Source organism: Myodes glareolus, chromosome 1, assembly GCF_982192425.1.
Source record: "Myodes glareolus chromosome 1, mMyoGla1.1, whole genome shotgun sequence".
NCBI lineage: Eukaryota > Metazoa > Chordata > Mammalia > Rodentia > Cricetidae > Myodes > Myodes glareolus.
The window spans coordinates 143,455,480-143,468,464 of NC_142026.1; the positions used below are offsets into that span (position 1 = coordinate 143,455,480).

Genomic DNA, 12,985 nt, shown 5'->3' on the forward strand with positions numbered 1-12,985 from the left:
TGGCTACCTTAAAAGATCTTTCATACAAAAGGGAAAGGGGTCAGGGACCTCCTTCTGCTGCAAGACACAGGGGCAGTGTCTGTAAGAGTCCATTAGCCTGGCCAAAGCCAAAGGTAGAGATCTTTACAAATGCCTAGCCAGCTAGCCTGGCTGATCTGGTCCTGGGACTCAGAGAGACAAAGACCCAAAGGCACCCCATTTTTCAACCTATCGTGTGTGCATGATGAGTTTATCTTTTACATTATTTGGGGGGTCCTTTTCCTATTTCCCTCAATAAAATTAGAAAATCACACTGATAAGAACAAACTCTACATGATTGAGTTGCTAGAATAGTAAATACTATTTAACATTATGTAAAATGTCACCTGTTAACAGGTATTTTAATTAAAAGGTGTTATTAAAGTATTATAAACATAAAATCCAGCTATTCAAAAGCAGAGAATCAATTTGAAAATACGCTAATTATCTTGAAAGCCACTTAATGATGTATCTGTAAATGGCAGTCTTTTCAATTTGTCTTAATTATTCTTGGCAAGGAATATTTCACTCAACTAGAAATTTTCCTGACATAAGATTAAAGAAATTGGCTCTTTCTTGTGGTAGATTTATAACAGACTTTTACTATCCTTTGTGTGTATGTGTGTGAGCAAATGACCTCTTCTAGGACTGACATTTTAAGTGATTGAATCAGACTGTGAAATATATTGTTTCTGCTTTCCTGGGGCATATGAGTCACTAAGTATTAAGTTAAAATAAAAGTTAAACTCCTCAGTAGTTCTTGCTAAGGGCAGATCCATTGCTTTTACTATTCATCAAAACGTGGAAATTTGGGATACTAATATCTCAAAATATTGAGACATGAAACATTTTATTAATTTATTTTTTGGCTATTCTAAATCTTTGACTTAACCAGAAAATGTTCTCAAAAGAGCTTGTTCTTTTTGATCTCTGAAATTCTCATGTATTTGGTCAATAAGTAGCACAACATATTTAGTGAGAAGTTACAGAAATGCATACTATTTTTAGATCATTTAATGATAAGGTTTCCAAAACTCTATTAGCATTAGTTTCAAAGATGCAATATACAAACATATAATCATGTCTTCTTTCAACACCTCTGATCACAATAGTTAAGAAACTAGTACTTAGCATATGTGAAGATCTACTCTGAGAATTTTCTTTTTTTAAGACACACACTGTTTTCCTCAGCTTCAGCTTGGATCAGGTAGTTATCTCACTGTGGTACAAACAGGGTTCAAGCCCAGCTGTCTGACTCAGCAGCTGCCTATCTCTTAATGATAAATGAAAAGATAAAATGCAGTACACATTTTAATACATATCAATTAGTGCCTATCATTCAGGGTGCATATAAAAACACTTTATGATCTGTGGAGCACATAAAGTATCATACTTCCTATGAGAAACCAAAGATCATATATCCCTGTTGGTGTCTCCATTGAAAAGATGAAAACACAGCTCTTTTGCTTCTCTGTCTTCTTCCTTCCCTCTGCTGTAGTGGTACCAATCTTCTGTTTAATACCACCTGCTTCACCATCTTGGACATGCGTGTGACGGAGCTTATCTAGAGTATTTGCTTTCCCTGTGTCGTATGTTCAAGCACACAGATGATAGGGGTTCTTCACTTTTCTGTATTTAATTACTATGTTCAGATCTCCATTTCTCAGTTTTCCATTTTACTTTGTCAGCCCGCTCTTCTTTAGTACAGTCATTGTCAGAGTCATATTCAGAGTCTGAGCAAATGTCTTTGCTTGGCTTTTTATCTAATTTTTCCCTGACTCTTTATCATCTAACATCTTTTCATCTTGCTCATCACCTTTTCTGTCATCACTCTTTCCTCTTCATATTCACTCTCCTCTTCTTCTTCTTCCTCTTCCTCCTTCTCTTCTTCAGGTTTTTCTTATATTTCTATGTGAATCAGAATTCCTTATTCTCTTTCCTCATCACTGTCCCCAACAGGCAGTTCAATGTCTTCAGCAAGGGTAATGGGCAAAAAACTCCACATTCATTCCATCTTTGTTTTTCACTTGAGTCAACCGGGGGACCAGATGTGGGTCATTTCAAATTATTATAAGAAGCTGAGTTACTCCAATTCAATCGTTAGCAAATCATGTACCATCTTGGCAGCACCTTTCCTTCATAGGAGAGGGTGAAGAGTTGTTTCCACTGCCCTTTCAGGTTCCTTAACTGAGCTACAAACCAAGTGTAAGCATATGTAAACAGAAAACAAGAGGAAAACTATGTTTAGTAATATATTTATGCAAAGGGTTCATAGAAAATATGCAATATGAAGAAGTGTCAGATAAATGAAATTTATATAGCATTCAGAATTTCAGAAGTGATACAGGTGATGTACTGGGGGAGGGTGGGTGTGCAGTAATAAGGGGGTTAAAGGGGGTATGCACCATGAATAAAGTTTGCTTAATGTAATAAAATGTCTTCTCAGATCTGGAGGAACATGGGGGAAGGGGAGACTATGATCAAAACATACTTACATTTAGAATTGTTTTAAATAATAAAAATGAAGATAAATTTTTGAATAATGAAACAATGAAAGAAATTAAGGAAAACACAAATAAATGTAAAACTTCCTCATGTTTACGGGTTGGGAAAAAACATGTTTTCTAAGTCATGAAAGTCATCCCAGAGAAGCTCTCATAAAATGCAAGTCGTGTGGTGTAGGAGATCCTTCTGTTTGTGTTGTTTTCATTGGTTAATCAATAAAGAAACTGCTTGGTCTGATAGGGCAGAACTTAGGTAGTCGGAGAAGACATAATTGAATTCTAGGAGGAAGAAAACAGAGACAGAGAGCCGCCATGGAGCTGCCAGGTTGGACATGCTGAATCTTTCCCAGTAAGCCATGACCTCGTGGTGTTATACAAATTATTAGAAATGGGTTAAATCAAGATGTGAGAGTTAGTCAATAAGAGGCTACTGATAATGGGCCAGGCAGTGATTTAATTAATACAATTTCTGTCTGATTATTTCGGGGGTTAAGCTAGCCAGGTGGCTGGGACAAAAAGCACACCCACTCCTCCTGTTACAGTCGTGGATGTGGTATCAGACTCTATTTTCTTTCCTGTACTCTTTTTTGGTTGGTGAAGTTCCTAGAAGTGCTGTTACAACAACTGAGCTCATTTTAGAAGATCCAGCTGTAGTCAGACAAAACTCTAAGAAAAAGCCACTGCCCGAACCATACATCCCTTCCTTTAGCACACATAGTGCTTCCTTCACTATTCCTTCACTATTCTCATATAGCAGCTGACCCAGACATGTCTTCACATGTGAGAACACATGATTCTTGCCTTTCTGAATCTAACTTACTTTGATTAACAAGATGATCTTGAGTTCCATTGAATGGGGTGAAATGGGACCTCAGTGGATTCCAGACTGCATTTTTCTGATTTTTAAGTTGTTGAACAGTTTTTTATGTATTTTTTGACCACCTATACTTCACTTGAAAAGGGTATATCCAATTCATTTTTTTGATTGTACTTACATGATGCATTAAGTTTATTAATTTGCTTATGGTAAACCATTCTTATTTTCCTGATGTAAAATCAACTTGCTCGTTATTTATAGTTTTTAATGTGTCTGTGACTTTGGTTGGCTTGCTCATCTTTCTTTCTTACAAAACCCAGGGTCACGAGTCTTGGAATGGCACCACCCACAATGGGCTGGGCTCTTTTCTATTGATCACTAATTAAGAAAATGCCCTACAACTGAATCTTAGAGAGGCATTTTCCTTACTGAGGCTCCCTCCTCTCTGATGACTCTAGTTTGTTAGGGTACAGTCCATGTCAAAAAGAAGGTATGACGGCAGGAGGCTGAGGTAGCTGGTCACACTGCATCATCAGCAAGCAGAGAGGGACACACGCTAGCGTTCATCTCATGCTTTCCTTTTATTCAGTCCAGGGAGAGAGAGAAAAAAGAGTACAGAGAGTTATGAAAAATAAATCGTTTAAAAAATAAAGTTTTTAACAGACAATCACAGATTAAAAGGAGTAAAGAAAAAATAAGCCACTTAAAGATGGAAAATTCACAGAGAGTCTTGATTATGTATATTATTGTGTCTTCTTTGAATTTTTTGACTGTGAAGGAGCTAAGTACAAAGAGACATTTCATTGTATGGACTGCTAAGTTACACCAACATAAAGTATCTTGATTTCAAAATTTGAGTCTAAGGATATATTGCTTTGGAAAATAGGTTCTTCTTTTGTTTTCATAGAAGATGAGAACCTGTGGATTGCTTCCAGACTAATATGGTATGACGGAAATAGACCCCCGTGAAAGGTTTTTGTAAACACTCCCTCAAAGAAAATACTTTGCCCAACAAATAGCAGGAAGCAGTTTGGAGAAAGTGCACACATATTCCCAAATATTGTCTATAAATATTCGTTTACACTTAAAGGGGGATATGATAAAGCTATGAATAATTTGCATTGGTATAGACCTTGGTTTATTGATACAAATTTAAGATCAATCTTGTTATATGTATATTTTTGCTCTTGATTAAGGTGTGTGATTGTATAGTTCATTTAAAAATGTAATGTATAATTAAGAAATATAGGTTAATAGATAATCATCTATAATAGCCAAGCTTGTAGTCATGTTAGTTAGATTTTCTAGATACATAGAGATATATTTCAGTTAGATAGGTATTCTTCAAATCTTTCAGAGACTTTCAGAATACAGCATTTAAAATGTTTAAGAACATACGACTTTTCATGACAGTGAGACACATCTGCTCCTGGTAACACCAGTTACTTTAAGAGGAAGATGGGCATCAAAGAGGCTCATTATGAAGTTTGCTAGCCATTTGAGCTAGAAACTGCTCTTGTCTGGACTTCTTAACTGAACATGCAGGACGCACAGAAAAATGACTACTGATGATGCACAGATTAATGGAGATTGATTAAATTAAGATGTAGGAGTTATCCAAAAAGAAACTAGAGCTAATGGGCCAAACAATGATTTAAATAATATGGTTTCTGTGTGGTTATTTCAGGTCTAAGCTAATCGGGTAGCCGGAAACCGACAAGCGGCCACCTCCCATCAACAACCAATAGCTTAAGTGTATTTCTGGCTTGCTCTTATACTTTAAATTAACCCATTTCTATTAATCTGTGTATTGCCACGTGGCTGTGGTTTATCTTGTAAAGTTCCATTCAGCATCTGTCTCCAGAGGGGCTACATGGCATCTCACTAACTCCACCTTCTTTCTCCCAGGATTCAGTTTAGCTTTCCCACTCAGCTCTACTCTGCCCTATCACAGACCAAAGCAGCTTCTTTATTATTAACCAATAAAAGCAACACATATCCAGATGGACATCCCACATCATCAGTCCACATCCATCTTCTTTTCACTTTGTAATTCTTTATTTACTGTGCCATGTTTTCTTTACACTTTAAATATTATTATTCATTCTATTCTACAATTTGGAGCTTTAATATTTTATTAACTAATTATATAATTAATATAATATTTGTTTAGGCAGACTGTAAATCTCCATTGGCTGAAAAACCTGTTTTGAACTTTCTTGTATTTCAAGGTTAGGGGTCCTACATAGACTGTGACAGTACATAATTGTTTGTTAATTAGGATGTTCTGTTTCACTCATCCTTCAAGAAATTTTCAGTACAGTGCTCCACGCAGGGAAAATAAATCAATTAAAGTCAAAACAAATGGACCCACAATCCTATTTACAACTTTCCTGAACCATAGTTAATAAAGATACAGCCCACGTGAGATCACAGATATCAGTTATGTGCTAACTCTGACTAGGTTTCTTCTTTTTGAACTCACTCTACCATCCCTGAGGCATCCCATCTAGCTGGGGGCAGGTTACTACCACCATAACCATGCTGGTCAGTAATACTAGGGTTCATACATAAAACCTACTACAGAACTCTCCTGTTCCTCTAATTCCTGTTCCTATTCCTATCCTAAACTAGTGAAATTTACTTATTTACTATATATTCAGTCAATCACACAACTGTTCAGACCATGCAAAGTGTTGTTTAGATTCCAAATGAGCAATGACTGTTTCTAAGAGGATAATTCTATCTTCTTGGTTGTAAACCTGGGAGGGCACAGAGTAGAAAGAACCAGAGCATGTTCCTTCCAGGATCCCATAGTCTGCTGTGAGTTAAATCACAGAAAGCTATAGTTATTAGATGAATAGTTACCACAAAACATTCCATTCTTCTAGCCAAAAGAAAGGCCAGCCAAGTCAGACTTGATAAATGTAGCCAGGAGCACCATATCCATTTTATGAGCTTGGTTTATAGGAGATTAAGTGCTAAGACACAGGGCCACTAATGGAATAAGAGCTTAGGAAGGGAGATGCATAAAGGTTACATTCAATGGGTAAGACATGATGGAGGAGGTAATGTTTCATACTGAAGTGTGGGAGTAAATTAGGTAGGGGGGTGGGGAAAACAGTCCAGGTAGGAGAAAAGATAAGTCTTATGAGTTCAAAGACAAGTAAAGAGAGTGTTCTTGCTGAAGCCAAGGAAGGAATTTTGCTGGCGAGGGTCAAAGGTTAGATAGTCAAGGTGTTTTACACTGTTCATGTCTTCTTTGGTTAATTATGAATGTTTCAAACTGGACTTTATAATAAAAAAGGGAAACTTGAGGAAGGAGAAAATGAAAACCTGCCATGTAGGAGATCTTCTGGGCAGTCTAAATATTACTCCCAAAATGCAGTTATTATTAAATTTCAAAATATATTGAAGAGAAATTATATTAGCTACAGTAAACTATGTAGCAAACTATCTTGTTGTATACAAAACATTCAAAATCTTGAGGAGATTTATCACTGCATCCAAAGAAGCAGTCCAAGGCAGGGAGATGGATTAGTAAATTTTACAAACAACATAAATTAGAAGTAAATTGCTTCCTCTATTTTCAGTGTTCTAAGATGATAAATACCACGAAACAGAATTGGGCTTCATATAGTTTCTAGGATCACCCAATAGTCCTATTTTTTCTTACAATATTGCCACAACCATTGGACCCCATACCTCTCTATGGCAGCCCCATCACTTAGCATCTATTAAGTGCTTATCTTCTTGTTCTGACTGCAGCATCAGCCAAACTGTCCCTGTGTGCTTTCTCCAGGTATCCAGCCAAGAGTCACTAGCATCCTCCCATTTAGTGTCCAGATTTACAAGGTAAATCTTGTCCTGGCTGTTGATAAAACCGTTTTGCTCTAAATAACATTGAGAGAAAGTAGAGACTGGAAAAGGAACCTTACTAAACTTTGAGAGAAATAATGTAGACCTTTAAACAATGTGTCATAGACCACAATTTTTCAAGCTGTTGTGGGGACCCCATGTGAAGTCGACTGAATGTAAGAGGTGGCAAAATCCATTGGCAGCAACAAAGTGTTTTTGAATATGTAATGGCCAAAAGTTAATTCAAAATCAAATGCATACTGAATCCAAGGTTCCCAGAACCCTGATTGTTTATGATGTATCACATGACTGCACTGCAACCTTGGTTCTGAGCGCAAAACACACATAACTCACACTGTGTGTACTGTCCACCACTAGCCAAAAGAACAGATAAAGATGGAAATATATATTATTAGCTAAGAAGTCAAATAAATGAGGCCTGAAAATTCTGAATTGGCAATATTTGTTAAAATGTATCACTGGAGTAGTGTAGAAGGAAGCCAGGCTATGGTGACTGAAAACCAAAAGGAGCACTAAGCAGAGACAGTTAACACAAGATATTCTTACTAGCAGCCTGACTAGAACACGAAAATTTCAGTAACCCGTCACCACAAATAGTTCCAAGGTTTAGTGAGGTGTTTAACCGATTAATTATTTTATTATTCATTCATTGTCTCGAGCACATTTATGGCTGCTGAGAAACAATAAGCAAAGAGTAAGAATTTAAAAAATAGGTCAAGAATATACCCAGGAAGGAAGCAATACCCAGGAATGAGAGTATGAAATATTTCTTATCGAGCTGAACACACATGCAGATGAGTCCCTGGATGTAGAGATGAGCATCACACACCTGGTAGCTCAAGCTCACTTTGTAACATGGAGTACACAGAATTTGGGACTGAGACATCTAGAGACCAAACTATGTAATGAATCCTCTTCCTCTTCTCATATTTTCTTTGAAATAGCCTATACATCTTATTGATGTTCCATAAACAAAAAAGAACCTGTTTTTTTATAAATAGAATACCCTCTTATATAACTAACCTTTAGCGTTGCAGACAGCAAAACTGGCCTTCTTCGTGCTGCACTCCTTTCACCCTGACTCACAGTCACAAAGGAGATACAACAGAAACGTGCACTGTCTGTGTTCATGCACATATGTTGCACTTTTCAGAGTGATGACATCTGTACTACCATCAAAGGAATCTTTTATGGTTGCATAATGAAAAATTCAAAAGCTTTTTTTATTCATTCAGAAATCTAAATCCATACTTATAAACTCTTAATGCAAATAATTTATGTGGGCCAAAATTTTTACATGTGTCCTACTTAGATAATTATGAGTCTTCAGTTTCCTGCTCCAATCAGAATAATCTCATTCAAAGATGAACTTAGACTTTGCAGATAGTGATCTTTGTTGACTAGTGGAGCAAAAGACCTCACTGGTTTCCATTTCAGGCTTCAGACTTCAGAATCTCTCTTGATGAATCCAGATGGTCAATTGCATGTAGAGACATAAACTGGATTCTTTTATTTTTTTTAAATCTATGTCTTCTCAGAACTTGAATTAGAGAAAAGGATGTGGACCAAAAACGATTAAACATAAAAAAAAATACCTAATTTCCACTTTGGGTTTTATCAACTGGTATAAAATGCTATTTTAAATTTGTAAACAAATTAAAAGTTCTATATTCACCAATTTTCAACTTAATCACTTGCACATATAATCCACTTAATCTACTTTTTCTGTGTTAAGCTTATCTTTTTTAAATATTTCCCAGGACACTTGAATACTAAAATAGTTTTTTAAGCTACAAAGGTATCCAATTCCTTAGGAGACTCAGGAACTTTCTTGATACATTATGAGTTTATCACAGACCTAAGGAGAAGGTGTTAGAGCCCTATTATCTTGGGAGCAGCTTAGAGGTGTGGATGTGCAGTACTTTTGCTGTTAGTTCAAACTCTGTGACACTCCTGACTTCCAGGGAAAAGTCAATGCTCAGGAATTTGAAACACACAAAAGTGTATTGCAGTACTGGAGAAAACCCCAGGGCTTCACCTTGCTAGGCAAGCACTCTGCCACTGAGCTAACCACTGACCCTGCATTGCTTCACTTTAAGATGCAAATATCAAAGAGCAGTTCAAAGAGGCTTAGGAAAAGCAGATGGATTGTTTCAGGCAGTTCGCTGGAAAACAAAGAGCCGGGGTTGTGCAAAGCTGGACTGAGGAGCACAACCTTTGTCAGCAATATTTAGTCTTTTCTTCTCCATCTCCTCTGCTACCCTTCTCTGTGTTCACTTAATTCTCAAGCCATCTTTCTTTCTTGATCGAGCAGTGTTGTACTCACATATTCCTCCAAACCACACATGAAAGAGGAGAATTTCCACCAAAAGTCTTGGACTGTTGCCTCTAAATGCATAAGCTTTGGCCAAATCCCCAGTCCCAACTGTAAAGCCTATATGATAATTCAAGGGAACCTTTTGTCCTAGTCACGCATGAAAGTGAGCAAATGCCCCACAAGCAAAACTGACAGATATCTATCTAATGCTGCCTCCAAATACACTGTGGGCTCTCTAGAAGTGCAGCAGACTCCTTACATAAATCTTAAAGGAAAGAACACCAGCTCACCTTTCCATAGAAACATTAGTGAGTGAAACTGCTGTGCCAAGTGTGGTAAATGCAGGTACAGGCCAGACTGACAGTTGTCTGGCAGCAGTGCTGGCGAGGAATTCCTGCATCAGGCAGAGCTTAGCCAACATGACTCATAAGGTCACTTTTGACTCCACAATTCTATTATCCTTGTTAATTTCCCCAATTCAATTTGCAGTACAGGATAAACAAACCAGCCTAATTTGATCTGGAACCTCTGCAGGCTATCACAGGTCATTTAATCTAAAACACATGGCCCTTCTCACCATTCCTGTGTTTTCCAAAATCTTCTAACAGACCTTGCTTTACAAAGACTCCATGTTATTAGTTTCACTCATGGCTTTTTCCAGTCTCTTGCTTGTTTGACAGTTGCCTTTGATTCTACTTTAGATTGGGGCAGAGGGAATATAAAAGAGTTTTCTCCTTTCTGAATTTCTCTTAAGTCATATGACGAGTAAGTTCAGATGAATACTACATTTCTTACATCTTCACAGTGTGGCTTTCTCTTTTCAAGTTTGAGTCTGAGAAATTGGATATGGGCCATAGTTAATCACAGGTTGAAAAAAGCCTACTAAGGCAAAATTTCAAAGATTAATTATCAGATTTTAAATTTTGATATTAATATAATTTATAAAATAAATTTGATAAACTGCGACCTTGTTAGAATTGGGGTACTACTCATTAAGAAATGCACACATAGTCCAGTCAGGTGGCTCAGCCACTTGGTCTGGCAACCTAAATTTGATTCCGGGGAACCACATAATAGAAAAAGAGAGCCAACTCCCCAAAGCTGTCATCTGACCTTTATACAGGTGCCGCCAACACATGTACATGCCCCCCCCCACATACTCTCTCTTTCTCTCTCTCTCTCTCTCTCTCTCTCTCTCTCTCTCTCTCTCTCTCTCTGACACACACACACACACACACACAAATAAATAAATAAAAAATGTAATTTACAAAGGAAATACACACGTTTTAAAGTTACATATCTTAACATCCTTAGCATATGCTTAACTAAAGTGTCTTCATAGTTGAAAGCAAACCTCATAATGTGTATGTTCCACTTAAATAGCAGCTACCGCATCACAAAATCCAGTCTTAACCACTTGGTTTCTGCTAGTGTGTGTCCACCCTCATAACCGATGCCGCTTCTTGTCTTTTGCAGTGAATGTTGTGTCCGTGTTACAGGAATTTTGGGAAAGTAAGCAGCAGCAGAGAACCACGTTCTCCAGTGAAGGCCTGGTGGTGTATGAGTCAATGCCCTCTTCGGGGCCTCCCTTTGTGAGTTATGTGACTCTTCCTGGAGGGAGCTGCTTTGGCAACTTTCAGGTAAGAACAGCCAGACCCTTGTTAGTAAAAGATAACTAGGCTAGAGCAGAGTTACCTTTTCACAAAATAGCTATGAGTTTTCTTGGATAGGGTGAAAAAAGCTGAGTCATTGCATATCAAATATACTGGAAAAATCAGTCAAATGTCCCAATTTAAAAAATAAAAAAGTGGTTTATATTGGGATGTGCCACAATACTTCTACAGAAAACAAATTTTTGTAGTATAGTATTTAATTTCCAAGATAGCTGTTGCCTTTCCCTTCAGAACAAGTCTGGAATAAAATGTATAGAACTAGAACACAATGACAAAGCCTTCCACCAGAGCCTTTCTATCAGGTGAAAGGCTGCACTACCATGATTTTGCCCTAATTAAGTATTAATCAATTTGACCATCCTTGTAGCATGTGTCTTTAATCCAGGACTCAGGAGACAGGTACAAGTGGATCTCTACAAGTTCAAGGTCAGCCTGATGTACCTAAAGAGTTCTAGGCCAGCTAGGACTACATAATGAATCCCTGTCTCAAAACTGGCTAAATAAATAAGTATTTATATAAAATACATAAATCTATGTAATCAGTCTACTCCACACCAAAGCAGAAAGTAGAGATCTGGGATCAAGTACCAGTCTTTATCCCAAGATCTGCCTCTGACTACTTGTAGTCCCTTGAAAAACTCATTTCACCTTTCAATTTTCCCAGTTTTGAGATAAGAAATAGCCAGAGTATTAGCCAGAAGTCATAGAAAATGCATTCTCAATGTGTTTATTATGACACATTTGCTACATTATAGGCTTTCCAAATATCATTATTACAATATTCATCCATTTGGTTACACTTTTTCTTCTTTGTGTGTAAATGTATGATGTGGGATGTCCTTCTGTGTATATCTTTTGTTAGTTGATGAATAAAGCTGATTTGGCCTATGGTAGGGCAGAATATAGCCAGGATGGAAGAGATGTAGAGAAAGAGTAGGCAGAGTCAAAGAGATGCCATGTAACTGCTAAAGGAGACAGATGCCCAGAACCTTACTTGGAAAGCCACAGCCTTGTGGCGATACTCAGATTAATATAAATGAGTTAATTTAAGATATAAGAGCTAGCTAGGAATATGCCTAAACTATTGGCCAATATTTTTAAAGCAAGATAACTTTAAAAGTATGAAAATATATACCTGGTGTTACTTTAATTTCTTTTTATATTCTTCCTTTGAATTAATATTTCACTCTATTTTACCTTATTGCCTGGTATATCTGCTTTATACTGTCTCAAATCCTTTGTGTAGATAATATTATGTTTTTAAGCTTTTAAAACTTTTAAAATATTACATTTATTTGTGTGTGTACACATGCACATGTGCATGCATACATGTGTGTGTTCACACTATGCCATGGTGCTTGTGTGAAGGTCAGAGAACAGCTTGTTGGAGTCAGTTTTCTCTTTCCACCATGTGAGTCCTGGGGCTCGAACTCAAGTCATCAGATTTGATGGCAAGCACCTTTACCAGCTGAGCCATCTCACTGACCCAGGAAAGGTATAATTTAATAATGAGACTAACACATTCATGCTGTGTAGATATTAGGGATTATTGGGGAATGTAAATTAAAGCTGAAGTATACAGCTGAAGGTATCTTATCCAGATGGGAAAGAAAAAGTGTTCTCAGTGTAAGGAATGGTGTGTGCAAAGGCACACCAAAAGAGGAAACCTCAAGGATTTTCAGGATTATCAAAGTATAAGTGTGGAAAGAACTTGTGGAAGATAGCATTTAGACACTTGGCCATCACACCTTGCAAAGGAGTACATGTTCTATACCAA

At 37.2% G+C, this 12,985-nt stretch overlaps 1 protein-coding gene across 1 annotated transcript in view; it reads left to right on the top strand.

The window, feature by feature from the left end:
• Positions 1-12,985, top strand: part of Lix1 (limb and CNS expressed 1) — a 57,119-nt gene that overhangs the window by 7,213 nt on the left and 36,921 nt on the right. The window contains exon 2 of the mRNA XM_048422162.3: positions 11,012-11,175. Coding sequence (XP_048278119.2) covers positions 11,012-11,175 — 164 coding nt within the window. The remainder of the gene's footprint in view (positions 1-11,011; positions 11,176-12,985) is intronic.